The sequence below is a fragment of the Ambystoma mexicanum genome, chromosome 4p (assembly GCF_040938575.1).
Source record: "Ambystoma mexicanum isolate Mex_15411 chromosome 4p, UKY_AmexF1_1, whole genome shotgun sequence".
NCBI lineage: Eukaryota > Metazoa > Chordata > Amphibia > Caudata > Ambystomatidae > Ambystoma > Ambystoma mexicanum.
This window is the reverse complement of record NC_090927.1, coordinates 849,193,234-849,221,178: the sequence shown is the minus strand read 5'-3', so window position 1 is coordinate 849,221,178 and position 27,945 is coordinate 849,193,234. Positions and strand designations below refer to the sequence as shown.

The window sequence follows — 27,945 nt, the reverse complement described above, 5'->3', positions numbered from 1 at the left end:
GATAAGGAAAATTAAAATAAGGACAAGAAAGTCAGCTTCTCAGAAGGTTAGATATTATGTGGAGGAAATATTTGTGGGTGGTCCTATCACATTCCTCTTGAGTTTCAACTCATTGAGTTAATGGCAGCAGGTCAAGCACTGGAATGCCCTCCCCACGGCCCAGCGAAATGAAACCTCCTACCTAGCATGCCGCAAATCGTTCGAAACTGAACTCTTCAACTAGCATACCCAAGACTCTCTCCATCCACGCACCCTGTACCCAGGAGTGGCTTCTTGCCCTTGCTAGCCCCCCCCGTCTTTTAACTGAATCCTACTGCCTGTATCCTCACTGTACTGCTCACCTGTCAAGCAACAGGGTCAATGTAACCAGGAACCCAAGGCAGGTGATACGGTCTTTCTTCTTCTCACTGTGTAGTTCAACTGTCTGGCAACAGGTTCAATGTAACCAGGAAGCACAGGCACGTGACATTCTCTTTGTCTCTTCACTTTGTAGTTAAGTAAGCATTCTTGTAACAGCGCCACGATGCCCCAGGGCCACCTTGTGCGCTTTTAAAATTCAAATAAATAGGTCACTGAGCCTCTCCTACCTTAACTATGCATATCCAACTATCTGCTGTCCAAACTCCAGCATGTTCACTACTCTATGCCGTGATGAAGTTGCCTGCTTTATGGCCAAGAAGGAGGTTTGGAGGAGGGCCAGAGTGTGCCACCCACTCTGATAGGACCCTTTCAGGTGGTATATAGGATGGAACTCCCAGAGCTCTCCCAATTCCTTCCTGAAGGGAACAAAAGTCACTGTGCGTGCCCCTCCAGAATGTGAGTATGCAGTGTGTGAACCTTGTCTGTGGACAGGGGTGTTGCTAGGTCTGGAAAAGATCTGGGGCTACGCTGTCGGGACTCAGGGCTAGCTAGCCTGTCGGTTGTAGCCCCTGAGGTTCTATCTGGGGCTACAACCAAAAGACCTGGGGCTATAGCCTCCCCCTCCCCCCCATAACCCTCCTAGCAATGCCTGTGGAGAACCAGCAGGGTGGGCCTAGTAAATCTGTGACAATGCATAGTCTACCCTCGCTTTGTGCTCTCATTCATCCAGAACTCAACACCATCTTGGCAGCGTGATCATACTGCATTGCGAATGTATCAGCCGGTCAAGTGGCACAGCGAGTAGAGCGCTCGCTTTGACACCCGTGCAGAGCCTGTTAACGCAGGTTCGAATCCCGGCGGGGCCAAACTCAGCCTTTCATCCTTCCGAGGTCGATAAATGAGCACCACACACCGTGGGTAATAATAAGCAGCGCTCGGATACCTGAGGGTTTGTAGCGCTATATAAAAGCCTAATTATTATTATTATTATTATTATCAGTGAGTGAAACCTCTCTATCATGTCCCCACAGGTGCTCGACGTTAGCAGAGAAGGGAAAGAAGAAGTGTTCTACGGGCCAACCCTTCCCTTTGCGTCCAACGGCATCGCAGCATGCTTCCTGCCCGCGCCCTACTTTACCTGCCCCAACCTACAGACCTTGCAAGTGCCTCATCACAGGATTGGCACTGTGTGACGGCAGCTGCGTACTGAAGGCACGAACTGTCAACAAGGAAAGAACCATGTGTGCATCAACTGCCATCCGGCATCAGTCCGCGTGAACAGCGTGGGGGGAGGAGGAGGGCAGCATGCCCGCTTTAAACGAACAAAAACATCAACCAAACTGTGCTGCCGAATACACACGTCATACGAGATCAGCATCCGCAAATGAATGTACGCTATTTTTTATCAGCATTTTAGTACACTGGACAGACCTTTTTTGTTCTTAAATTCATGGCCATTGTCTTCAAAAACATTTGGAAAAAGTTGACATTTCTACAGGCAGCGGTTCGGTTTATTCAGCACAATACTGTTTTCATCAACGATAAAATATAGTCCCATTCAATAAGAAAAAGAAATTATTATGCAACTTGTTAAATGTCAACCGTTACAATGACCATAATGAACTTCCGCCCCACGCAGTAGCCGATTTGCAGAATTTCACATCACACTGATATGCAACTTCTTTTTTGGAAGGTTTTGTTTGGAAGGGCATGCATGTTCTTTTTTGTCTTTCCTTCGGTGGAAAACTTAGTGCAATTCATTCTAGGGGGTGTGACATAAATGGTTACCATTAGATAAAGATGTTATGTGATTTCTGGCATAGCAATATGCTACTGTTTAAGTACACAGACGCCATTTATACAAAATTGTCGGGTTCCTTTGTTGATGTCACATGCAGCCACCGGTACCATGATGACCAGACACCCTATACCTTACTTTGTTTTTAAATTCAATCTGCACAACCAAGATAGTTTTCTTCTTTCTAAATTAAATGTTTCCTGTTTCTGTCCTAGCTTTGACGAGCCACCTGCATCCACTGGTGTCCTAGCTGGCAAGCCCCACTGAATTATGGGATAGGACTTTGCCAGAAATCAGCATTGGTTAATTAAGCCAATCAAGCTACTGAGAATGCAAAAACAGGGTTTAAATACTTCCTGATTCGCTCTAAAGGGTGAAGATCCTAAACCTTGTTTTTCTGTAAGAATGTTTTGTATATGTACTTATTTAAAACCAGGATGTAATTTCAAACAGGAATAACTTACACAGGTGGCAATGAGTGAGAACAAAGGCAGTCCTAGTATAAGGTACCTTTACACATGAACTTTGCTGTATTAGTTGATGTATTCTGGGTGGTGGAGGGTAAGAACAAAAATATAAACCATGGACCAGGACTGGGGATATTAAAACATTGGGCGCCTGAGGGCAGAATTATCTTATGTATATTGACAGTGGCATTGTCAATATGGTTATTTGTCAAACAACCAGATGCACCACTGAAATCCTGGTCTCCATGCCGTGTAACTTTACATGCACAAGATGTTGGTGATTAAGAGCACACATTTCATGCACAGTGGGATAGGAAATTGGAGTGGGCCCATAACAAGTCACAAAACAATATTTGGGTCACAACCTAATAATCGCAAGTATTTAAGGAACAAAAGATGTGCAGCTTACATAACCTAAATGAGTGGCCTAACAGGCGGTCAAGTTTCATACGTGGCCTGAAAGGGAGAACCATCTGCTTGTTAAATATAATACATCTGCTGTCAAAAGAATGACAACAAATATTCATATATACAAACGAAATGATATCAAAATAGGCCAAAGCATCAGTTCTTTTGAAGGGCATCCATGATTCAATTCATTTTATTCAATTATTCAAAATTCAATACTTCAATATAATGACCTGCTGCAAAAACCAAACAATGGGCCTCATTACGAGTCAGGCGTTAAGGGGTTAACGGCGCCGTAAACGGCGCCGACCCTTAACGCCTGATTCCGAGGTCCCTTTGCGCCATGGTGAGTTTAACGCCTGCTTTTTGCAGGCGTTAAAATCCATGGCGCTAAGGGACCATGGTGCTAATTACGCCACCGTAATTTACGGTGGCGTAATTAGCGCCTTCCCCACTCCCATTATGCCCTATGGGGCATAAATGGGAATGGGGAAGGGTAAATGGGGATTTACCGCCCCACTCACCTTGGAATGGGGCCGTAAATCCGCCATCCACCATGGTGTAAACGTAGTTTACACCATGGTGGTAAGGGTACGACCCAGGCGGTAACTTACCGCCTGGGTCGTAATGATGCCCACTGTGTCCTTTATATTATGATGTCCCCGGATCTGACTCTAAATCTATGAAATGGGTGCTGTGATTATAGGCCTGGGGTAACATCTACTTGACAAGGGAATTATTAACACTCATCCTTTCATTGAATTTTATTTACATGGTGGCATGACTCCAGCTCAAATACGATTTTTTAACACTGCCAGGGTTGGGTCTAGAAAGACCCGGCCCACTTAAGGGCTATGTTTTTGTGTGTAACATGGCTTGCGGGTGGTCCTTGTTATTTGCACCTTATTTTGGTTTTAACTTCACACCAGCGTACATGCAGTGCATACTTGTAAGCTCGCAGGGTTATAGCTGCCTTTTTTGGTCTGTCCCTTTATGGCAGCTATTGCTTTGAAAGCAACTTCGCCAGAATGTTCACTTAATAAGGAGTGTGCTGCATGAAAACCGGCCAAAAGCTCATCAGGGACAGCACCAGCAAGTAGTTCATCTTTTTTAATGTATAGGAGTCATTTAGGGTGCATAAGGTACGCAGTGAAGCCAACGTTTTTTTTTTAAGATGAAGGGCACATTTAAGCAGTTTCTTGCCTGTGCCCTAGACATGCTTTGCCTTTCAGTTAGACATTCTTTAGTAATTACAGTATTGCATTCACAAAATCTCAATGCAGTCTCCCTGTGCTGAAAACAGTGCTGCTTCAACTCACTTCACTCCCCACACACCCCGCAATCCCGACCCACTGTTGCCACCTGCCCAATTAAGTCACATTTGGGAAGAGAAAAAAAGAGAAGTATGGCATCAAAATAACATTGTTAACTTGTTTTTGTTTGCTGCCATGCTGGGTTTTTGACGGTAATGGTAACAATTAAGTATTGTCATGGAGAAAACTGGCATGTACACAAACCTGGAATCTTTGTGTGAAAGAAGAGTACATTAGTTATTACTCCACTTCTATTACAATTTACCTTCACGTCCCTCTTCCTCGTCCCAAAACATACCTGTGAGAGGCTCCACCTCACTCCAGAACCCTTTCAGAGCTTTTCCTTTGTTGGCTTTGCTCCTCCTCTGGAAGTATTCCCTCCTCCATGCTTATGAGAACTCCGTTTTTTCTTAGTTCTGGAAGGAAATCTGGCTTCCTTTCTGTGCGTGCCACGGGACGGCGAAGGTTGGAGACCCTCATCCACACAATTCCCCCTGTGAGATTTGGGGATCGGAGGGACTGGAGGATGTCTGCAAGGTGCCCGTGGGGCAGGAGGACCCAGCAGGGCAGCCTCGGCACCGGAGCACAAGCATCAGGCCAGACCGGTGATGTTAGACCTCTCCAGTTTCTGGCGACAGACCGCAATGCTTCAGAGGCGGGATCCAAGCCTGCCCTGGGAGACAGGTAAGACATGACAGGGGGGAAAAAGGTATAGGTGCTAGGTAGCGTTGGCACTTCAGGAGGGTGTTACCAAGTAATCCTGAGCGTCAGATGGATGAGGATTATATAGGCGCCGCGTATAGTTTAATTCCGCTAAACTATACACACAGACACACATGTAATGCATCGCATGAGTCACGTGGTGCCGGCAGAGGGCTGGCCTCGCAGGTGCTGGGGGTGCCAGTACCTCTGTGGATTTGCTGGGATCACCCGGACTTACTGTGGTTGCAGGGCAGGACCCTGATAGGCCATGGGGAAATGGCTTGTGGGTCGGCGGCAACATGGAGGGTGCCTGGGGTGGACAAAAATCACCAGGCTAATCTGGGGGGCCCAGACCATCAGGGACGTGCAGGACCGTGGACACACAGTGTAGGCCTGCAGTGCAGGCCCGAAATGAAATAGACACAGGACTTCCGTTGTTGGAGTCTGCAGCCGTTCTGACGCACGTGCATGCAGGGGCTCCTTTTATATGGCTCATCTTAAAAGGGCAATACACTTGGGGGGGTCATACATACCAATGAGGGCAGTCGAGTTAGGCGTGCAAGTCCCTTAAAGGTTACCCATCCATGAATACTTCAATAAAGTCTGTAGGAAAAATAAATAGAAACGAAAGCATATTGCACTGCCAGAGTTTACAATCCGGAAACCGGAAACAAAGCCAGAGCAACAGTATATTTAGCTTGGTATAGGCCAGTAGCAAGCAAGGCCTATTGTCGGCGTCGTCATTTTCAAGAGGCAGATTCGCTGCTCCTGCACCCGCTTTCATGCTGGCACCCCGAAAGTACAACAGTTAGTCTATTGTTAAGGATTTTACCCAAGTAACTTGGGTGTACAAGGTTTTTGAAAATCTGCTCTTATACAACAAGCGAGGAGGCCAGTTAACAGACCAGGTAAACTTACCTACTTGAGAATGAAACGTTTATTGTTTATCCAGAAGCATTTTTCGGAAACAAGTTCCCAAAGAGGATAATTTACAAGATTAAAAACGTTAAGGAACGCAGGAACGATTCCATTGGATTAGGCAGTGGAACCTATGACCAGCTATGTATTTCTTAACAACTGTGCTGTGAAACTTTCCCATTTGGAGAAGTGTCCCGTCAAATGGGAAAAAAGCAATCTCTCTTGGGAGATCACAATTCTGAACCCCATTTTAAGTAGATATCATGCTTCAGGATGTTGAGGCAAAGCCACTTTTACATTGCAGCTCGCGGACCCCCGAATACCACAACCGTTAGACGAGGGATCTGCTGAAGGCTAGCCCATTTCTGTCCAGCTTCCTTCTGCTATGGCCGGGTCTGCAGCATTTGGCTCTCCAGATGTTCTAGACTGCAACTCCCATCTGCCATGGCCAACATAGGCAATGACGCAGAATCATGGGAGTTGTAGTATCTGGGGCATCACAGGTTGCAGTCCCCTGTGCTACACTGCATCAACATGCTTCCTACATTGGTAGTCTGTTTCATCCTAGTTCCAAAGCTGTCCCACTTGCTGCCGTGCCATCTGTGGTCACCATGTACACTCGTTGCACCGACATTTCCTTTCCAGGTGATACTCACCCCAAAATCTGCTAGACTATCTTCTCAAAGGGTCTGCGTGTTGAATACCCAATTTCTTCAAACTTGTCCGGACCTAAGGGCTTGTGATCCAAAAAGGCTTTTTCCGACTGCGAAAACCTGCAAAAACGTTACGATGTTCATTCATCAGCAGGTTCTCTTTTTTGCAGTGTTTTTTTGCCGCCAATTTTGGCTGAAAGAACTCATTGCAAAATAGAAAGGGTGGATTTGGGGGAACACACCCAAATAAAATAAAAACAAAACTGGCAATGGAATGACAGCACCGATAGAGCAAAGCAGCGTGAAATGCCAGGGATTCTCACCAAGGGTCTCAGCTGGAAAGGCTGACTTGCAAACCCAGCTGCCTGCGCCTGTCCTGGACTAGACTAGACTGAAACTCTAGTGTCCAGAACTCCCCTAAACAGGGTCTTCAAGGGGATGGCTAAAACTCAGCAGGAGGAAAGGAGGTTTACTGGTTCTTGTTCACGAATGAACTAACACCTGAATAGTATTTTTACCACCCCAGTACTTGGGTTAGCCTGTTCACCACACCGCCACTCAATCGAAACACTGGCATTTTATGTGAGGGAATTGTCATTACGTTGTGGTAGAGAGTAATCCTTTGCTAAGGACCCAAGTTCTAAGACTGTCATTCATTCTGGAAGGATCATGCCACCTGAAACGTCAGGAAGCATAGGATGCATATTGCTACTCCAGTCCTATCAGATTATAAAATGGCCACACAGAGCAGTACAGGGAAAATCAGATATGCGCCAGACTAGTGCATTTCTGATATCAATGTTGCTTGCAGACGCAAGTTTGAAAAATCCCTCTACTCTTCCAGACTGAATGGGCTACATCCATGGACCTTTTCATAACCAATGAATACAGAAAAGGTGGAGGTTGCTACGTAAGTCCTCAACTGAAACTCTGATACTAGGCCACTGCACTTCTGATGCCTTTCCTGCCCGCTGCACCTACCTCCCCCCGCCACTCAACCCCTTCAGGGGTATAATGCCAAATGTTCCTCTGTCAAGTCCAAAATTAAGCATGATTAGGGTACCGGAAAGGCACCCTGTTCCCCGTGGGCGTTTCTGCACACAGAGAGCTGGGTCGCAGTTTGGCAGCTCTTTGTGCATGACTCTAGTGCGGGTATAACTTGCTGTACCCAGGGTATGTCCTTACATGGATCTCTGGGCAAATCCAGTGCCGAGTTTGACACCCTAACATGTCGTGCGACAATGAGTAACAAAGATGATGTGGTCCTGGACTCTGCCTGATTCCGCGAGCAAGGGCTGCCGTTGCCAGAACCACATATGCTGAGATGCTTGCTGTGTGCCTGAAGTAGACTGACTCCACATCTTAGCAAAAGCCAATGAAAGTTTGAATGTGGCAGCACGGGATATGGCATCAAATGGATGTTGCTGTAACCTTATGCTTGGGAGCTGAAAAATACTCCCAAGTGCCTGATTAACCCAAGTGTCTGCACTCAGACTCCTCGGGATGGGTCCCAAAGAAAGATGCAAAAGCCAGCTGGGGAGATGCTGTGCCTGGTTACACACATGCAACACTGCTGCGCACAGCGAAGCTCCACCTGCATTTGCCAACACCAGGCTTCTCGGACTGACCAGAGCCAGACCAGGCATGGATCTCTCTTCCCTTCGTTCAGGGGACACAGACAAGTTGCCAGCTCAAAGTAGCTTTGCTTCCTGAGAGACTTGCTGCTGTCCCTGTACAAAGAGGTGGCAGCATTGTACCTCCATGCCTTGGTAGCCAGCCGTGCTTGCGGCCAGTAGTTACAAAAAGTGAAATGAAGTAGGACACCATGCGCACCTAAAGCGAGGTACCGATAACTGGCATAGTCTGTGGACTGCAGTTATGCACACATCCAGGGTAGAGTCGAGTGCATCATGCAGTATCCTCAATGCCCTTGCATCTCTGGTAAGGACATATTTGGGCCATCAGCAAATCACCTGCACTGGCCATATGGAAAACTGTAATCTTGTGGTTAGTTTGCAAAGAGGACTCCTAGGCTGTCAATATTTGTCTTCTATCAACTGTCACCACCTCACTCTTTTCCTGCAACACGTAGACAAAGGGTTTATTTTCATAAAGTCTGCCATTATCCTAAGTAGAGTTGTGCCCCGTTGCTCTGCCACCAACCACTAATTGAGCAAGGGAACGCTTACGAGAGACTGCTCCTGATTGACAGCTTGTCTCTGCATTTACCCCACTTTCTATAAAGAGCTTCAAGATCAGCTACAGTCCGGGATTTCCCCACTCCGAATGCATAACTCATCAGCTGGCTCTTTTGAGCCGCAGAAACCTCTGGATTTTCGAATCTGCTGAACTGAAACCATTGGCTGCCTTTCTGCAAAGCCAGAACTAGCTTTCGCCTATTGCAGTAGTTCCAAGGACATTATACACTTTTGCAACAGCAAAATTAACCATCCTGTGTAATGCAAAGCTTGGTGGTCGACATGGATCGTTCTGCTTTAAAGTGGAGGGCTCGTTTCCTGCAGAACTAGAATAAGGACATCTGAACAGACCTCATGGATATGGAACATGCAGGCCTTCAGAGACAACCTTTAGGGAATGAAGTGGCTTATATTTCATGGCCTGTGGGGTTGAGACAGTGCTTGTGGACCCCGATTTGTTAAATGTTTTTAAATTCATTTTAAGCTAGTCAAGGAGTATAACCCAAGTGTAGGGGCTATAGCAGGACACGTGGCCAAATCTTTGACCCCAGCATGTAAGCTTCACAACTAAACGAGTTAACAGACCGTATAAGCCCGGCACGAAAGAACTGGCTCTCAGCAGATACTTGAAAAAGCATGTTCATAAAGCAGTCGTTCGATACTGAACACTTAATGCTTGTTTCATTGAAGTCCTCCAGAATCCGTGCAGCGCATGCTTTCTGTTCTAAGAGTACTTCTTTTCAGCTTCAAGTCGCCCTTTGTGCCTGAGCTGGTGTCCAAGTACTATTTGAAGGAGGGATTAATTGTGCCTGCTTATGTTCGAAGGCCTTATGCAGAGCAGGCAGAAAAGTATCTATTTAAAGATCATAAACTGGTTATTTTTGAAAGGCATACTAATTAGAAATACCTTTCATGGTAAAGAGGCCAGCTTTAGTAAATCCTATATGGATAAAGCCCTTGTGTATGTAACTTGTATTGTTTACGTGGAACTGTTTGCATGTGCAACACAGCTCGGTCTCATCAGTTACTGTAACAATCATTTTGCCTAATAGGTGATCTCACCGGTTGGCTACTAGTTCCTATCTGAATAAATAAAGTGCATTCTTAGTCAGAGTAGATAAGATGCCCCTCCATGAACTCCAGACAGCCAACCACCGGCTCTCCACGTATGCGCAGTGGTGAGCCCACTGCGCAAGCCTAAAAGCAATGGGCTATTAAGACTTTTGCCTGAGCAGGAATACTGGTGTTCCTTCATGCACCATTGGAAGGCAAACTACTCAAGTGCTTGTGGGTCCATAAACGGAGAGACCTTCTTTGCAAGCAAAGCATAACCGTAGTTGCACTCACCTGGGCTTCCCGTTAGAAGAATACACAGTGACAGGAATTAGTCCTCAGACAAGACATTTATACTTAAGCTACACGACCTTTAGAGTCTTAATGGTGACGTGCTAGTGTCCCACTAACTACCAAACAGATGCGGATCACGTGGGACACCGTCACCCAGCTGTGACTTTTCAGTCAAGAGCAGCTTGTAATCCGAGACTTTTAGTTTTGTTTTGTTTTCCAAGTATGGGCATACTAGTCTCTCCACGTAAATGTTGTTGGCTAAAAAGACAGACCCACTAAAGGGATCGGGCATGACGTGGGGCCAGTTGTCAACCAGGGTTAACCGCCGAAAGTTTCAAGTGTCTAATGGTAAGTTCTACTTTTCCTTTTTTTGTTACAAGGTGACCCTGTGCTGCCCAGGGCACTGCAACCTTTCACTCTTCAGTTGGTTTTGACTACAACTACCATCAGTCCTACCCACCATAGTCAATGCTGAGCAGTCATGGGCGTTGTACTCCAAAACATCTGGAGAGCAGCTATTTCATACCCCTGCTCTATTCTTTTGTTCTCCATTTCATCATTTGCGGTATGTTATTCCCAAAGGCACCAGCCACCAATTATATTGAACATGACATTTAAGCTCATGGTTCAATGAATCCCTGTTGGTATGCATGATTGTTTTGTTTGACCGTGTGTTGAATTTAATGTGTCTTTATTTAACGCATTCGTATTTATGTTGTTGGTACAGGATTGTTCTCTTAATTTATTTTGCAATCTTTGAATTAACCCTACCAAATACTGCACAAAAATATGCAAAAGTGTCTCCATTGTTATGTTATGCAACCAATGAAGCAACGTTATTGGCCAACATGCTATCAGTGGCCTGGGCTGGAACAAAGGAACGTATGGCTGATAGCAAGAGGGCTTGTCACTTCATGGAGAAGATGGGAATCTTCTCAAATCACATTCCAAACCTGGCACACCATTCCAAACCTGGCACACCATTCCAAGGCCGGGCCATTGCCGTCGTATTAGAAATCGGAAGCGGTTTTCCAACTCTGGCAAGTTGGATTGCTAATAAAGTGAATCATACATTTTGAATAAATATTGTACTTTTGTTTACTCTATCAGTCGCCTTTACTTGCGTGTTTTATTCCTGAAATGATGGTCTTTGGAAATGGATCAACTAGAGTGTTATTTACAAAATTAAAAAACACTTTTACAGAGCTAGCCACAGCGCATTGGCTCAACATCTCCCTCAATTTTCATGGCACACAAACCCTATAAACTAAGCAATGAATCAACAGGAAAAATGTGGTGTATAAGGATAGGATTACTGTTATGATGGTAGAGTACAAAGTCCGTTTAGTTGAACCAGCAGTTCTTTTACACTCACTTAGTCTGCTGGTGATCTGCCACGTCCGAACTGGTTTATGACTTTTTTGGCACAGGATCATACAATTACTGTGCCCAGTTTACTGAGCTGGAGAAAAATACCAACTGTTTTTTGTTTTCAACCCCCCGTTTCTCTATTTGTGGGGCATGGGGTACAGTAAATAATGTTGGGAGGGTATGAGGGGCTTGCAGGGGCCTCCCCCCGCTTATATATGTTGTGAAAAGGGGGCCAGAAAAAAGTCAGCATTTTCACAATTATTTGCAAACAGTTTTGACTACATAAACATAAAGGCAAATGAGGGGAAAACAACAAAAAAAAGATCTGCATCAAAATGTTCAGTATTCACAAGACAGCGACGTGCAAATATGAACAGTCCTGCCAACTCATACGGTGTGCTTTGTGGCAGAACGGAGTTCATTGCATTGAAGGGCCTTATCTGACCCATAATGACCAGCAGGGAAACAGGGCCTGGGCGGACTATAATTGCCCATTAGACGAAGGCGTCAGTTTAGGTCCATTACCATTCGGTTAAGTCCCCCCCACCCCTCATCTCCATGAAGATTAACGCTAATAGCACCCCGTCATCATATCTGTGGTACTAAGGACAATTTATTTTTTAGAGAAACAGGTTTTGGTAAGCATATGTCCTGTGTTTGCTCTAAACAAAAAAAAACTACAACTAAGATGGCCACTGTGGAAATGTAGGTTGTGCTTCAGGTGGCCCCCTCTTGCTTTTTCCATGCAGCTTGAGAGGAAAGGATCAGGGAACAAGAGGCAATAACACAGGCATAAAGGGGATGACGGGGGCAGGTGATTCCTACTGTGGTCATTTTTTTTATTTACAAATTATTTTGTGGAGACCACTAGGGGGCACAGGAGAAGATGGCCACCTAGGCTTGCAGCTCCTGTCCCCTTCAGCAATAACGGAGATGATATAAGGCATCTATGCCCAAGAATTCACAATCCACATACATCGGGTGTAAAAGACAGTCCCTGGAGACTGCTTGTGGGGTTGGCGGGGTGGACAGAGCCCCAAGCATACGGTGGAAGACCCAAAGCCACGCTGTGTTGACTGTAAGAAACGGAGGAGAGGCCCACGACTGCTGGAAGCCGGGAGCCGCATGCAGCTGCCATACCCCATACTGAACATATGAACGACAGCCAAACAGTCGAGAAAGCGGACCTTCCCTGCAAATGCTCCGCCACCCCCCACTGTCCACCCCATGGCTGTAATACGAGAACTCTGAGCAGGAGAGGCGCCCAGTGGGGAGCCACATATTAAGAGCGGGGAAAGCAGGCCCCGGATCGACAAAAGACAACCGTGGGAGTGAAAACCCGGTCAGACCCAGGGGACTGCCGCGACACCCAGACACGTTGAGGGCAAGTCAAGGCTCGGCCTAGGACCAACTGGTGGAGTGGACGTTCCCCCGACCTCTGCAATGGAGGCGCAGTGAATTGGCAGCCACTCGCCAAACACCTGCGTTAGAGGTGACTGAGGTGAGAGGCCACCCCACGGAGGGAAAACAGCCACTCAACGAGCGAAGGTGAGGGAACATCGAGAACGGGGCCCCAGATGCAGGAGAAATGCTCCACGCAGCACACAGGATACATCCCTGCCCCTTGAGACACACGGGCAACATGAGCGGAGAGGTAAACTACCGGCAAAAGACAAGGTGAGGCCGGGCACAGGAAACGGTGGCAGGAGGACGCATCCCTAATGTTGAATCAGTCACCCCCAAAACAAACATGGGTAAAGAGGGAGAAGGCGGACATGGCCATACGCCTCCAGCGGGCCATCCCCACAGTGCCGCGGGCTATACAGGGCGAATCAGTCGCAATTACCACCACGAGCCCGTCACTGAAGAAGGCTAGGAGACCGGGGCAGGCCACAACCAGAGGCTAAGCCCAGATCAGACTGGGGAACAGCACGCATACAGTGCAGTGAGCCGTGCCACAAAGGCTTGGTGAAGTCTCACTGCAGATCTAGCAGGATTTATACAGGCAAAGTGATTACGCAGCAGCGGAGTTGGTAAGGGACTCCGCTAAACCAGGGGATTGCCGTGCCTGGACCTGGGACGGCGACCCCAGCCTAGAAGCGCAGTGGTGAAGCTCCACGTAAAGACTAGACTGACAAGTACCAGACCAGTGAGAGCGGGAAGGGAACAGCCCGGAGCCGAGACTAAGGCAGATAGCTCCACATCGGAAGGGAAGGGAAAAGAGACACGTTGCACGCCCTTAAGCCCTAGGTACTTAAGTGGGGACACAAAACAGCACTCGAGTAGCCTCTGGAGAGGGGCCTAGTGAAGAGCTCCACAGCAGCCCCCACAGAACGCTGTTAAGGTGAGGGCAGCGAACAGTAAGTGAAGTGGGACCTGGAGAGTGGAATATATCGACAGGAGAGACAAAAGTGAATGTAAACACACGGAGGACCGCTGAGGAATGGAAAGTTGCAACAGGACACCTGCTGCCTACGAGTGTAAAAGCAGGACCCAGGAGAGAGGACTGGAACATAGGTTTGGTGGAACCTGGACTGCATGAGGGGCGAAGCAAGAACAACTGTACTCAAGGCGAGAGGTACGAAAACAAAGGGCAGTGTGGCAGGACACTTGCAAAAAGAGGGGGCAATGGCAAATGAGACCCAGACAGCACACATGCCGTCAGGAGTGGATATGTCCACATTCTCTACAAAAGAAGACAGGACACATTCTGGCAGAGATTAAAGCCCTCAGAGGGGACATATAGGCCTATTTGGTAGATCTAACGGGCAGAATGACAGCAGTTGAAGACAAAGTGGAAGGACTTGAGCATAATCAGCTGGACGCAGATTTGGTAGAAATCAAGCTGGACACAAAGATGACAGAACTGGAGCTAAGGGAGGAGGTAATGCTCAAATTGGACGATTTAGAAAACAGAGAGCGAAGGAACAACATAAGGATACTGGGAATGAAGGAATCGGATAGGGAAATCCCGAGACAGGTGGAGGAGAAAGTCATCACTTTGATACACCAGCTCTTTCAAGCTGAAGGGGGCAAGATAGTACAGCTTGAAAGAGCGCACAGAAGAGGCAGCCCCTGTGGGAACGGGCCCTGCTCCATAGTGGCAAAATTCCTGAGTTACAAGGACAGATTGGAGGTTCTGAACAGAACGAAGCAACAGTGTGAAGTGGCATTCGATGGTTCTAAAGTCACAATATACCAGGACCTTTCTAATCTTACACTAGCACGGTGAAGAAGCTGCAGACTCTTCACAACATGACTGTGGGAAAAAGGGAATGCGTTATAGATGGGGATACCCATTTTCCCTGCAGTTTGAGGTGGAAGAAGTGGAATACCGGCTGACATCGGCAGAAGAAGTGGAGCAGGCCCTGAGATACCTTACAGCGGACCCCGAAAACCAGCTGAGCGATCCTTTGGACCCGTCCACGAGTGGAGAACGAATGAGATCCGCCAAGGGCCCGCAACGAAGGAGAGGACAGACAGGGAGTCAATACATGAGACTCACCAGGCTCTATCCCCAAAAGGCCCCAATATGCAGAAGCCACAACCAGAACGAGACTCCAGGGACTAGCCTGTAAGTAAGTGATGCTGTGGAAACTGAAACCAGGCAGATGCCCAGAGAATTACTAGTTTTTTTATTTTCATTTTTAATTTGTATTTGGTTGAAAAAACCTTTTACAAATGAAAACACAACATATTACATCCTTTTCCAAAAGAAAAGAACAAAAACAAAGAATGCACAACTTTTCATTCAACTATCACATAGTACAATGATTCTAATATTGCTAGATATAAAACAGACTAAAACAGAAATTAAAAAAGGAAATACAAGGCAATAGAAAATTCTATAAAATTTCTAAATCCAAGACAAATTTCGAATGACTTAAACTTCTACTTCATACCGAAGACCCAAAAGCTAGATTCAAAATTTTACGTAAAAGGGAGGACTAGGAGAAATCTACATAACCTTAATATCCACTTACACAGTGATTAATCAACAATTGTACAACTGGCTAGCACCTGCACAACTGCCATCGTTAGAGGATTGTGGTCACCTGTGATTAGCCAGTCCCAGAACATATCTGGTATAAAGTTAACATTATTAAGACCAAATCTGGTGAACAAACGATGTCTCACTTGCCCGGTTCCTTGACAGTCCATTAAAAGATGTTTCAGACTTTGGGCTTTCGGGTTAGAACACCAGTCACATAGTTTTATTGCTAAGCCTCCTTGGCCTCTCTGTGCCAAAACCTCACTGGTTCTAGCTACATTAAGCAAATTCTGAGGAAGTTATTCCTTATTTTCTGATCAGGAAATTTGACTTAATGGTTTGGAATATAGCCTAGATTTTTTCTACTACAATGAATTGATTGGTTCTGGCTCTGAAAAGCATAGTTTCAATTGTTTTGATCCAGTACATTTCCACCAGATTCTTTTTTGCCTTACAGGGGTTATGCATTGAAGTTTCTAAATCGGTATTTGCCTTGGATAGTTCCTCTGAGACCCACGCTTCAAGTTTTCTTAGTGTCTCTGAACCACCCATCTTAGAATGCTCTTTGATGTCCCCACAGAGGAGAACAGCTACCCATCCTACGAGATCTGCCAACTCATATATGTTGGAGACTCCCAGGTTCAAACGCTCGACAGCAGGAGGAACTAGCTTCCCTTTTAAAGCTTCACAATGCTGGAACAAATTACCAATTGACATCAGACTACAACAACCTTACCCAAAATTCAGACACAAGATACTTAACTGGTTACACACCAATGATACCTAACTGACGACCTGCACCTCTACCTTTGCTTCGCCAAATCACACTGTACTTGGTTAACTATGCACGCATGGCTGTCTGCTTAGTCACACTTGTATACACGAAGATGTTGAATTGTAAGGTGGTACATACATGTGTATATGTATGTGTGTACAGACTGACACTCATGTGAATGTTTTCCTTGACTTACTTACTATGACCACTACTAGGTACTTAATGTATCCCGTATATTGTATTTTGTTCTGATCGCAATTACTGCTCTATGTATTGCTACCTCTGCACTGTAACTAAGCTTTAAGATTTCTTGTTTCTGTTACGCCCGTCTGCCCAAGGGCTTTGGTGCGCATTACCAAATAAATATACAAACAATCCTCTTGGGCAATCGAGATTAACCCAAAAAGAGAACTACATTTCCAACCTGCTATGGATTTCAAAGAGCTTAGCCCTAGTTCGAATCTGAGAAGACCCATAGAGATACTCGTCGGGTGATTGAGAACTTTCTTCCAGACCAAACCCTCCCATTTCTGCCAATCCGTGTGCCATAGAAGAGGTTTAGTTTCCAGCCTATAGAGAGTATTACTGGAATTACTTTAGCCTTATAGAATTGTATTAATGGTAATATTGAGAATTTGCAATATTTGAATACAATTATTTTAATCTGGGATAGTAGTTGTAAAATGGTATGTTGCAGATCCTTGAAAGAAGAGGAAGTAAGAGGATCAAGATTGGGAGCCCTCCCGTCCCCTGCACACTGTATAATATTGTCAACAAAGACATTCAATAAATTACGTACAATTTTGCATATGCAGTATGATCAATAATAATCAAAAGAAATCTCAATATGAAGAAGGTAGAGAAATTTAATTTTGACAAGAACAATGTACAATAGTCATTATTGACTGTTGGTCAATAGGCATCAAAAATGCAAAACATAGCAAAGAAAAGTATCCATAGATTAGACTGTGCTTGGCTGACGCGTTTTGAGGTGAAATCCTCTTCTTCTTGAGCCTATTAGCACTCTGACACAAATGAACTTAATGAGAGCCATCCTTGCTCAGTAAAATAATACCCTATCCACACCGTCTCTGAGGAGCCAGGATCCTTTTCAACCTTAAACACAGCAGGAGAGGCATATATTTTGAAGCCTAGATATAACAGCTCATCCACGCTCTCAATTCGCTTGCCCCCCCCCACATCTCCCACTGACTAAAAGGCACTTTTCTACGACTGTCTAAACACTAGAATCTCAGATCTTTTGGGATTGAGGGCTAAACCGTTTTCGCTGGCATAGCTATCTAGTCTGTTGATCAATCTCTGCAGTCCTACGGGAGTACAATCCAGAAGAACCACATCATCTGCGTAGGCCAGCCAGTGAACCCTTGTTCTACCTATCACCGGACTATCCAATGCAAATGACTTCAGACATTCTCCCGCATCTGCCAGATACAGATTGAAGAACAGCGGGGCACCCAGACTGTCCTGCCGGGCCCCCTTTTCCACTCTAATAGACTCTGACAAGTTCCCTTCCTCATCTAGTTGGATTCTTATGGTGTTATCTTTGTGAAACTCGATCAGCATGGCGAGCAACCCCTCGGGAATGCCCCAAGCTCCATACAGCGAATTTCCTCCGTGCTTACTCGTCTTCTCTGACATGACATTAAGAGCTACCCCATTTAGGGCTGTGGAAAGTCCCTTCCGAAAACCAGTTTGGTATTTGGAGAGAATCTTGTGTTCTTATTTCTCCACTTCCCCCACAAGGATTTTCATAAAGATTTTTCCATCAATATCCAAAAGAGCGATCGGGCAATATTTAATTGGAAGCGTCCGATCGCCCCCCTTGAATAGAGGAATAATAATAGCTGACTTCCAGGTGGAGGGCAGAGCTTTCTGAGCAGAATCTCCCTGAATAACCAAGACAACAAATTGGCCAATATTGTAGGATTCTCTTTTAGCACTAAGTACGTGAGCCCATTTGGGCCGGCGGCCCTAGAGGATGAACTCTTCCTAATAAGGTCCTCAAGAATCTGTACATCAAATGGAAGATCCCATTTTGCACTCTCCATTACTGAAAGTGTAGATGTTCTGCATGAACCAAATGTAAGAGAAAGATATTCCACCCAGACCTTTTCAGAGACCAGGTTACAGAGTGAGCTTTTTGGGTTACCCTCCAATGTATTTAATACCTTCCAAAAATTACCTGAATCCCTGTCCACCACCAACTTCAGCATGAGTTCACTATCCTGCTGTAGCCGTATGGCCTTCCTTCCCACCAACCATTGTTTATAAAGCATACGTAATGCTTTGGATTTCCCATTTCAACTTTGTCCAAGTTCAGATTTTTTTTAACCTCCTTAGCTCTTGGTTCAGATGTTTTTTCTTTCGCATAGACATTTCATCAAAAGTATGGAGGTGAACTTGCCTTTTTCTCCCTCCCCCCAAACCCGGGGCACAGGACGACCAGATAAATTTGGAGAAACTGTCCAGAGTACAGTTAAGCCTTAGTATGTGATCAGGGGTTGCACTTAGACAGTTATTCAATCCCTACCCATTCCATTTATATTTTTGCAGACGTATTCTAGCTTTCCTACTTTCAACCATCTGACTTTGCCTACATTGCAGTTCAAAAACTGTATCTTGGAAAGACAATACCAGCCTAAAATGATCACCCCCCCCACCTTTTTCAATACTCAAGGAGACCTTCTGAGCGAAAAGGTCAAAGGACAGAAAAAAAGTAATCGATGATTGATCTAGTTTTGCCTTGAGATTGCATTGGATTGGCTGGCGAATCCCCTGGGAGAGACCCATTTCCCATTTTCAGACTCCATCCTTCCAGGAACTCTACCCAGAATCTGCCCTTCTCTGAAGGTTTCATCCCATGTGAGGCCTTGCCCTCCTTTGTCGGGCGCAAGCAGTGAGAATTTAGGTCACGCCCCAGTATAATATGAGCTCCCCCATATTGGAGTTTGATTTTTTCCAGTGAAACTGCCAGGTCCCTCAAAAAGGTTTACAAGCTGCAACGCACAGGGTTCCAATAAACATTCACAAATATCATCTCTGACATAAAGATTTGACATTTCAATGAAACCCGACAAATTTGAATCCCACCTTCATTTTTTAGAATTGAAAGAGTCCCTCATTAGAGAATTTCTGATTCCCAACACCAGCCCTCCTCCCCGACGGTCTCCCCTTTGCTTTTTGAATGGTGGCCTGGGAGATAACTCTGAAGCCCTCAATTTCAATTGGGTTAACCAGCCAAGTTTCTTGGAACATTATAATGTCCCCCGATTTAAAGAGGACCTCCTTACTTTTTTGTGATGTGAAAGTATTAGGACCCCACGTGTTCCAGCAGATTACTTTTAACTCCTTTTGCCTAAAAGGTGCTGGGTGCCTACACCCAGTTTAAGGAGAACCTAGGACACAATTTCTGGCAATAAAGAGATAGGTGAATTGTCTCTATTAATCCCAGTGTCCTCCACCCTGACCGTGGGATGAGCTCCTTGTGAGTCCCCTGACCATTCTGTGGCTTTTGATATCCATTTGGACGAGTTCTGTTTTGCCTTTTGGAGTTCCACCGGAGAGGTGTTTTGACACTCGAATTCCCAGCCCTTCCAGCTCTATTGAGGCTCCCTTTATTGCTTCTTTACACTCTCTTGTGGTCAGTCCAGGTTCAACCAAAAAGGCGTTTTGGATGTCTGGAAATTGGACATATTGAATGTCTTCGGACTTGATCAAATAAAGGCTCTGTACTTTTTTCATATGTGAAAGAATAACACTTCTACATAGTGATTTGGTTACTTTTTTGTTCGATACTAGAGATAACCAAAGCTTTGGGATTGCAAAGATTGACATATCTTCATCACTAGCTGCCACCTGCTGGATTTGACGGAACTCCTCTTGAGAGGCCTCTGTTGAGGTATCTCTGATCTCCAATGCCTCTCTGACTTTCCCCGTTCCGTTATGTTCTATATTCAAGGAGCTCTGTTTACCTGGCCCCATTTTCACTTCTTCCAGCATCACGCTTTTCCCGGCGCTATAAGTTTTGGCTTGCCCCAACAGGAAAATGGGAGCTTACCTCCTATAGGGATCGACTGCTGTCGATACTTTACAGTTAACATCAGTCGCTTTAGAAGCTGTACACTCTTTATTTAGAAGGAAGATGGGTGCCACTGGAATTTCCTTATTGTTACTGCCACAGCAGAAGTTAGGGCCCAGTGCATGATCACTGGCCTTTCTTCCTTTACACGGCTCCTTAACCAAATCCTCCTTCTCTGCTTCCTTCCAATCTGTTTGCAGCCCCACACTAACATTGATCACCCTAATTTCCTCATGGTTGGGGTCTTCCGACTCATCCTCTTTCTTATCTTTCAGAGTGGGACATTCTGTTAGAGAGTCCCTATTAAGATCTTTTACAGAGTCCAAAGCCTCACACCCCTCGGTAGAAAGGTACTGCCTTTATTTTGAGCAAAGATTTCACAAAGGAGATTGTTTTTGTTTTCTTTATTTTTTGCTGTCCTTGATTTTTTTTTTCCCCACCTTCCCGGGCAGGTACCACCCCTTTGCTTTTCCTCCTCCTTCTCACCTCTCTTTTTCTTTGTCTCTTTGTTCTTAGATAAGCACTGCTCTGTCTCTGTACTGGGCTGGCTTAACAACTCTGGATTTACCCGAGGGTTTACTACCTCTCGATTTGGCAGTTGCTCCACCATCTCTAGAGGGGCATCAACTACATTGGCCATTCGGAATAATTCTTATAGGATAGATTCTGACAGAGGAGTGGCGTCAAAGCTGAAGGGATTCCTCTCCTCTAAGTTTTCTATTTTTTCTTCTTCTGGTCCTCCGGTGATTAGTTTGATTTTTGTTAAGATGTCTTGAAGAAGTATTTATTTATTTCCTTCTTCCTCTTTATTTGTTGCGAATGAGCGTTGGATTGATGATATATCCAATCCCTCTTTCACCAGTTCCAGCCTCATATCTTTCAACGAGGAAGCCAAAGAGGCACCCTACTAAATTTGAGTCCAGGTTTGCCACTTCCCTTGTGAGTTCAAGGAGGATCCCAGCTTGCCCCTGGACCTCAGACCTTAAAAGTTCGAAGACGGAGACCATCGAGTTCAGCACAAAATTGAGGGCTGCCAGGGTATTATTGTCCCTTACTTGCATGATGTTCTGTGGAGATAGAGACTCAGAGTACGGAGCGATCCCCCAGTTCAGCACTTAAGCTGTCTCCTGCTGGTGTCGGACAACTTTCTTCCATATGCGGAGTTCCCTCATTTGACTGGTGAATCTCTTTCATCTTCGGAAGGAGATTCATTGGGGATAGTAATCGCTTGCCAGTCCTCCTTCCTTCTGTCATTCTCTCTTGAATGACAAATGGGATTGTGATCAATTTGGAAGATGTCTTCATTATTCATACTTATGCTCCTCTTGTTACCAAAGTGACTATCAATTTTACTTTAAATCTTCTTAGTTGTTTTTGTGTATTCTAATCCGTGCTTCCAAGCTTAGCTTGAGCTATGCTCTCCTTTACCACGGCTTGTCCAGGTCTGGACACTGGAGTATGAAACTCCATACCAGCCTGATTGGGAACCTGAGAATACACTTGGGCATGGGTGACTTGTTTCTTAGGGCCCTCTGTTGGGTCGACATTGTGTGACGCCAGATCCATTTCAAGCTCACCATTTGTAACTACAGAGCTATTGGCTACATTTTGGGACATCGTACAATCAAGTTCTGTTGCTTTCAAATCATCTGGCATCACGGTACTGCGCAGCTTCATCACCCTCTTAAATTGGCCACTGTCCACGCAACAGTGAAAAATAAAGGACTGGGGCACTGTATAATTGTAATGCTATTTTTGCAGTTACTTGTGTGCCCTATGTCAGTTGCCTCATCTCGGGCAGCAGTCTTGCACCAATCTCCTTTCTCAGTAGCTTACAATAGCCAAGTGGAATTAAGGTTATGGATTGATTGATTTTCTTTTTCCTGTTTCTTGTATTTTGTGTTTTTAAAAAATTCTTTTTACTTCCCCTTTCCTTATTTCTCTTCGGGCATATAGTTGCCAGACTAGGGGGTAAATGTAACAAGCAGGGCAGGTAATTCTGCTTGTACCACGTTGAGAACAGCTAAGCGGGATCAACGAGACATAGCTCTGCAGTCTCCCGCAAGAATCAGCATGCTGCTCACAAACGCTCTCACTTTACTGAAAGCAGTGACAGTTGTACGGGATCAAAGAGACTAGGCTCTGCAGTCTCCCTCTAAGAATGACACGCAACTCAAGGCAGTTAACAACTCTTCCGTAAATAAGGGTGGAAGAGCAAACAATGCCCACCCACTCCACACACAACGGGGCGGCTATGGGGAGGTTAGAACAGCGTTATCAGTAAAAACAAACAAAGCTGTGTAATGCTGTATGATGCAGTGCATAATGCTGTAGGATGCAGTGGGAGGAAGTTACCTCTGCTCGAACGGCGCATAAATCTCAGGGTGCCAAAAACAACCAGTGTCGTCGGCCACAACACTCGGCAGCCGCACCAGCCCCCACTCGCCCCTCTCTCCAATCGAGAGGCACCGCAACTCACCCGCGATTAGCACCCCAAAGCAAGGCGAGGCAGGGCAAGCCCAAAGACCCCATGACGGGTTGAAAACTCGAAAACTGCACTGGCCGTGCCCGCCCTCCTCTGCAACTGCGACTTCCCAAGTTCCTGACTAGAGGAAGGAACTTGCACGCAGTACGTAGAGAACACACAACGCTCACGGAATCAACCCGCACTGACTACAGCCGCTTCGGATTCCCTCCTCCAAATGCACATCAGAATGTTCATTCAAAATCAATCCTCATCATCCGTATTACTAGAGAATTTGCTGGAGGGGAGCAAACACCCTTGCTCCAAAGTGTCCCTTGTGAGAAAGGGGGCATTTCAGACTCATTTTCTACTCACCAAGTTGGGGATTTGAATAATTAAAAAGTTATGTTATAAGTTTAGAATGGGGGTTGGCACCAGGACAGCACACACCAAAGATGATGAGCAAGGGCTTCAGTTAACGGAGGGATGGGGTGGAATAAGGTCAATGGCCAGAACCAAAGGCAACAGAGGGACAGTGAAATGCAGCCACAATCGGGAAAGATGATGTGAGGAAGGGTCTATGTGAAAGGTCTCAACTCCCTGACAAAAAGGTCTCCAACCATGAGGGAGTTTCGGAAGGCTTCACTAGACATTGGGCTTCATTACACGGTAGGCGGTGGACCAAGGTGCAATTAGCACCTTGGTCCATGCTGGTAAAATACCGGCACCGCCTTGGTGGAAAGGGGAATTACCGCCCTATTCCAAGGTTGGCGGGGCGGTAATTCCCCCTTCCCCATTGCCCTTCCCCATTCCCATTTTTGCCCCATAGGGCATAATGGGAATGGGGAAGGTGCTTATTACGGTACCGCAAATTGCGGTACCGTAATTAGCACCATGGTCCCTTTGCAGGTTGGTTTTTAATGCCTGCTAAAAAGCAGGCATTAAAGTACCAACCCGCAAAGGGACCTCGTAGTAAGGCAGTAAGGGTTAACGGTCACCGGTACCATTACCGGTGACCGTTAACCCTTACCACCTTCCGTGTAATGAGGCCCATTCTCTTCATAGAGGAAACACGCCGAATACAGTGGGAAGAATGAATGTGGGGGTATAGGACAGGTGGCCTGAGCTTCAGGGAGTGTCAAAAAGGGCAGAGTTGGCATAATCCTGCATAGACAATGCAAGCTGCAGGACTGTGTGGCTATGAACCTGTTAGAAGGAAGAGTGCTAAGCCTGCATGGTAACCTGGAGGGAGCAAGAGTATTGCTCGGGGCAGTGTATGCTCCCAACCAGGGTCAAGAGAGTTTTCAAAGGGAGGCATTCGACAAAATACAAGGGTTCGATGCAGACCTATATATATAGTGGGCGGAGACCTCAACTCACGGGCAAGCGAAACCCGGGACAGGAAAGGTAGGCAAAGGAAGGATGACGAAAGGGCAGAGATGTTGGGTCACCTGGGAATGGCGATAGAGAGGCGAGGTTTGGTAGATGTATGGAGGAACCAGCACCCACGAGAAGAGGGCTATACCTTCTACTCTGTCCCCCACAAAACATACTCCAGAATTGACTACTTGTTCCTAATCAAGGAGCTGCATGGGTAGCGGCATCAGGCCAGTGAAATGACGGATCATGATATGGTTACTATGACTCTAGATAGGACAGGCCTGTATAGACCCTAGGGCACATAGCGCTGCAATGAGTCTCTTTGGGACGACCCCATTTTCGCTGACCAACTGGCCGAAAGGTATAACAGAGTACTATGAACTGAACAACACAGGGGAGGTGAGCACTGAGGTGGTCTGGGATGCGGGTAAGGCCACTTGGAGACATCTTTTGATTAGAGAAGGAGCAAGGAGGAAAAGAGAGAGGATTGAGGGAGGAGAAAATCAGAGAAGAGATACAGAGGGGGAGGAGAGGATGCATTCCATGAAAGGGAACACCAATGTGATCAGATATGAGTTGTCCAAAAGAGCTGAGTTGAAGGCTCTGGGTATGGGAGAGACCCGAAGGAAATGGAGGTATTTGAAACAGAAATACTATGAGAAAGGTTATAAGGTGGACGCGCTCCTGGCAGCAAGGCTCCGGACGCAGAGAGATGGGTAGATACAACTAACGGATCCCGGGGAGGGAGAGAGGGCTCGGCCAAAAGACATAGCAGAGACATTTTGCCCAATATTACGAGAAGCTATGAGTCAGAGGCTACTGACGCAGAAGATGCAGTGGGGGGAATACCTCAAAGGGGTGAATATGACCAGATTTACACACCCAGAGATAGAACATCTAGAAAGTCCATTCACGGTAGAGGAAATAAAGTAGGCTATCATGTGCCTCCCAAATGGTAAAGCCCCAGGGGAAGATGCATATACTATAGGGTTTTATAAAAAACATGCAGGAATCCTGACACAACATATGGCGAAGCTGTATAACCATATACTGGACACCGGAAAGGCACCCGCAACATTTAGCAAAGCACTGATATCAGTGATCCCAAAGGAGGGGAGAGACCCGACCCAATGCCCATCCTACCACCCAATTTCTCTTCTAAAAGTAGATGAAAAAGTATTTATGAGAATCCTTGCGACGAGGTTAGAGGGGAAATTACCCTGCATAGTGCATCCGGATCAAATGGGGTTTATAGCGGGGAAGACAAGGCCCAGATGCGATAAGAAAGACACTGGATCTCATGGAACATGTGGAGGGGAGTTTAGGAGACCACGCACTACTGAGTCTGGAAGCCGAAAGGGCCTTTGATAGAGTGGAATGGGGCTTCCTTTTTGCTATATTGCGTAAATTGGGGGTAAGGAACAGAATGTGCCGTGTGATAGGCGCAATCAACTGGGGACCAACAGAGAGGGTGCTGGTGAATGGTACGATATCAAGGGAGTTCAGGCTTGGTAGGGGGACCAGGCAGGGATGCCCTCTATCCCCCCCTTCTGTTTGCGTTGACAATGGAAACATTAGGGGAGATGATACAAAATGATGATCAAGTAAAGGGAATACAAGTAGGGGCGCAAATGCACAAGTTGAGCATGTACACAGATGACGTACTGTTATATCTCACAGACACAACAGGCTCAATGCAGAGGGTGCTCAGGACTCGGGGAATATGGGGCAGTGTCAGGTTTTAAGGTAAATGTCAACAAGTCAATCCTCCTCCACCTCCGTAAATGTACAGATGAGCAAATTAGGAAATGCAACTCCCCCCCTAAAACACCCCCCCACACTACTGCCTAAACTGTTTGGCGACCTGGAGGTTTGGTCAAAACGAACAGGTTTGTGGCTTGGAAGGGTAATCGCAATAAAAATGACGTTCCTTCCTAGAATACTATATATCAGGCCCTCCCAATAGAACTCCCGGAGTCCCACTTTGCGGAAACAAAAAAGTGAATACTGAGATTACTCTGGCAAGGGGGAAAACAGAGGATAGCCTATAGACTATTGGTACAGCCCAAAGAAAGAAAAAAGGAGGGGTGGGACTACCAGGGATGCAAACATACTATAGAGCGGCCCAATTCAGAGCCCTCATACCCCATCTACGCGTGGAAGGGGACAAGCAAGGGGTGGGGATAGAAAATTACCTGTTCCAACCAGTGAATTTAGGAGAATGGCTCTGGACACCGACACCTGTGGCATTTAGCAGTGTGCACGTGCACAGAATCGTGGGCCACCTTTGGAGGTTATGACAGGTTAGGAGGGAGATGACTGGGGTTAGAACATGGTCCTCGCCTCTAAGCCACATATGCCCCCCCCCCCCGGTACAGGATCGTATACCAGTTCATGGAAGGTTTCAGGACTGGTTTGAAGCGGGACTAGAAAGAGTCCGACCTGGAAGAAACACTTGGGGTGGTGAGCGTGTCTGCCTTTAAATACCTACAGCTTAAGGGGGTGCTAATGTCAGATGATTTGAAGACGGAACTACAGAGGGAGCTAACGCGATCAGAAAAATTGTTGAACATAGATAGAGGAGCCAGGGGTGTTATATCCAAATTATACTAGGCACTGCTGGAAGCAAAGGGGGAAGACATTAGTGCACTCAGGAGGAAATGGGCCGGAGACCTGGGGATGGAGATGGAGCAGGAACAGTGGAAATCCCCATGTGTAAACGCCAACCGAACATCAGTGGCATGTCAATACAAACTGCATGGATTGAAACTCTTATATTAGGTGGCAGTGGGACCCAGTGAGGATAGCCAAAATGTTCCTGGGGGCAGATACTTACTGTTGGAGGAAATGCAGACAATCGGCCAACTATTGGCACATGTGGTGGGACTGTGAGAAGGTGCAGCAGTTCTGGAAGGGGATTAATAGAAACATGGACATGATACTGGTGCTGTTCGGTATGGAAACAGTCGAAGGGTAATGGACAAAACTCCCACACATGCCGCACTATCTTCTCCTGGCAGCCAGAGCGTGCCTGGCAGGAGGATGGAAAAGAGAGGCTTCCGTCTGAGAGGGAGTGGGCTCCAGAATGGAAGAACTCACTAGGCAACTGCATGACCAGACCCCAATGAGGGCCATAGAATGGCCCCCATTCCTGGCAAAATACGACCCGGAGAGTCCTCAAGTAGAAGGCTGAGGGAGGGAGGGGGGGACACAGGGAAGGAGGATACTGAGCGGGAATGGAATAAACAGAGCCCTCCTCTGGTGAACGGGGGGGGGAGCAGAGATACATAGGGAAGGCCAAGCTGGTAAAGGGGAGAAGCAAGCACACAAAGACGGGAGGGGCCCCATGGGGGGACCCGGATATAGACACAGACCCATGGGGTACATCCGGTAAGGTTGGAACATTTGACCTAGTGAGCTCATCGAAGTAGCAGTCCTGGAGCTACAAAAGACTGACGGGGGAGGGGTTGGGGGGGAAAAGGGGAGTTTGTAATTGTTGTTGGGGTGTAGGGCTAAAATGTTTAAAAAAAATACCACAGTGAATTGGTGTTGGAATGTGCCAAAGGATGACATGATAAGTTGTATTCATGCTGATCCACCGATAAACCAAATTTGAACAAAAAAAAAAAAGTGGTGTGACGGGCGGGGTGGGGGGTTGGGTAGAGGGAATGGGGCACAGGAAAGCAGCAGGCAGTGGGTAG

The 27,945-nt window shown here is 46.3% G+C and overlaps 1 protein-coding gene and 1 long non-coding RNA gene across 3 annotated transcripts in view; one reads left to right on the top strand and one right to left on the bottom strand.

Annotated features, from left to right (window-relative positions):
- KLHL32 (kelch like family member 32) overlaps positions 1 to 11,273 on the top strand; it is a 2,034,348-nt gene extending 2,023,075 nt beyond the window's left edge. Inside the window, exon 11 of the mRNA XM_069606414.1 lies at positions 1,392 to 11,273. Coding sequence (XP_069462515.1) covers positions 1,392 to 1,553 — 162 coding nt within the window. The 3' untranslated portion in view covers positions 1,554 to 11,273. The remainder of the gene's footprint in view (positions 1 to 1,391) is intronic.
- LOC138453506 (uncharacterized) overlaps positions 1 to 22,993 on the bottom strand; it is a 159,747-nt gene extending 136,754 nt beyond the window's left edge. Inside the window, exon 1 of one of the 2 annotated variants that reach the window (XR_011260447.1) lies at positions 22,756 to 22,993. This is a non-coding gene — a long non-coding RNA (uncharacterized lncRNA). The remainder of the gene's footprint in view (positions 1 to 22,755) is intronic. The other variant, XR_011260448.1, reaches the window with a different exon arrangement.
- Between the last annotated feature and the right edge of the window lie 4,952 nt (positions 22,994 to 27,945).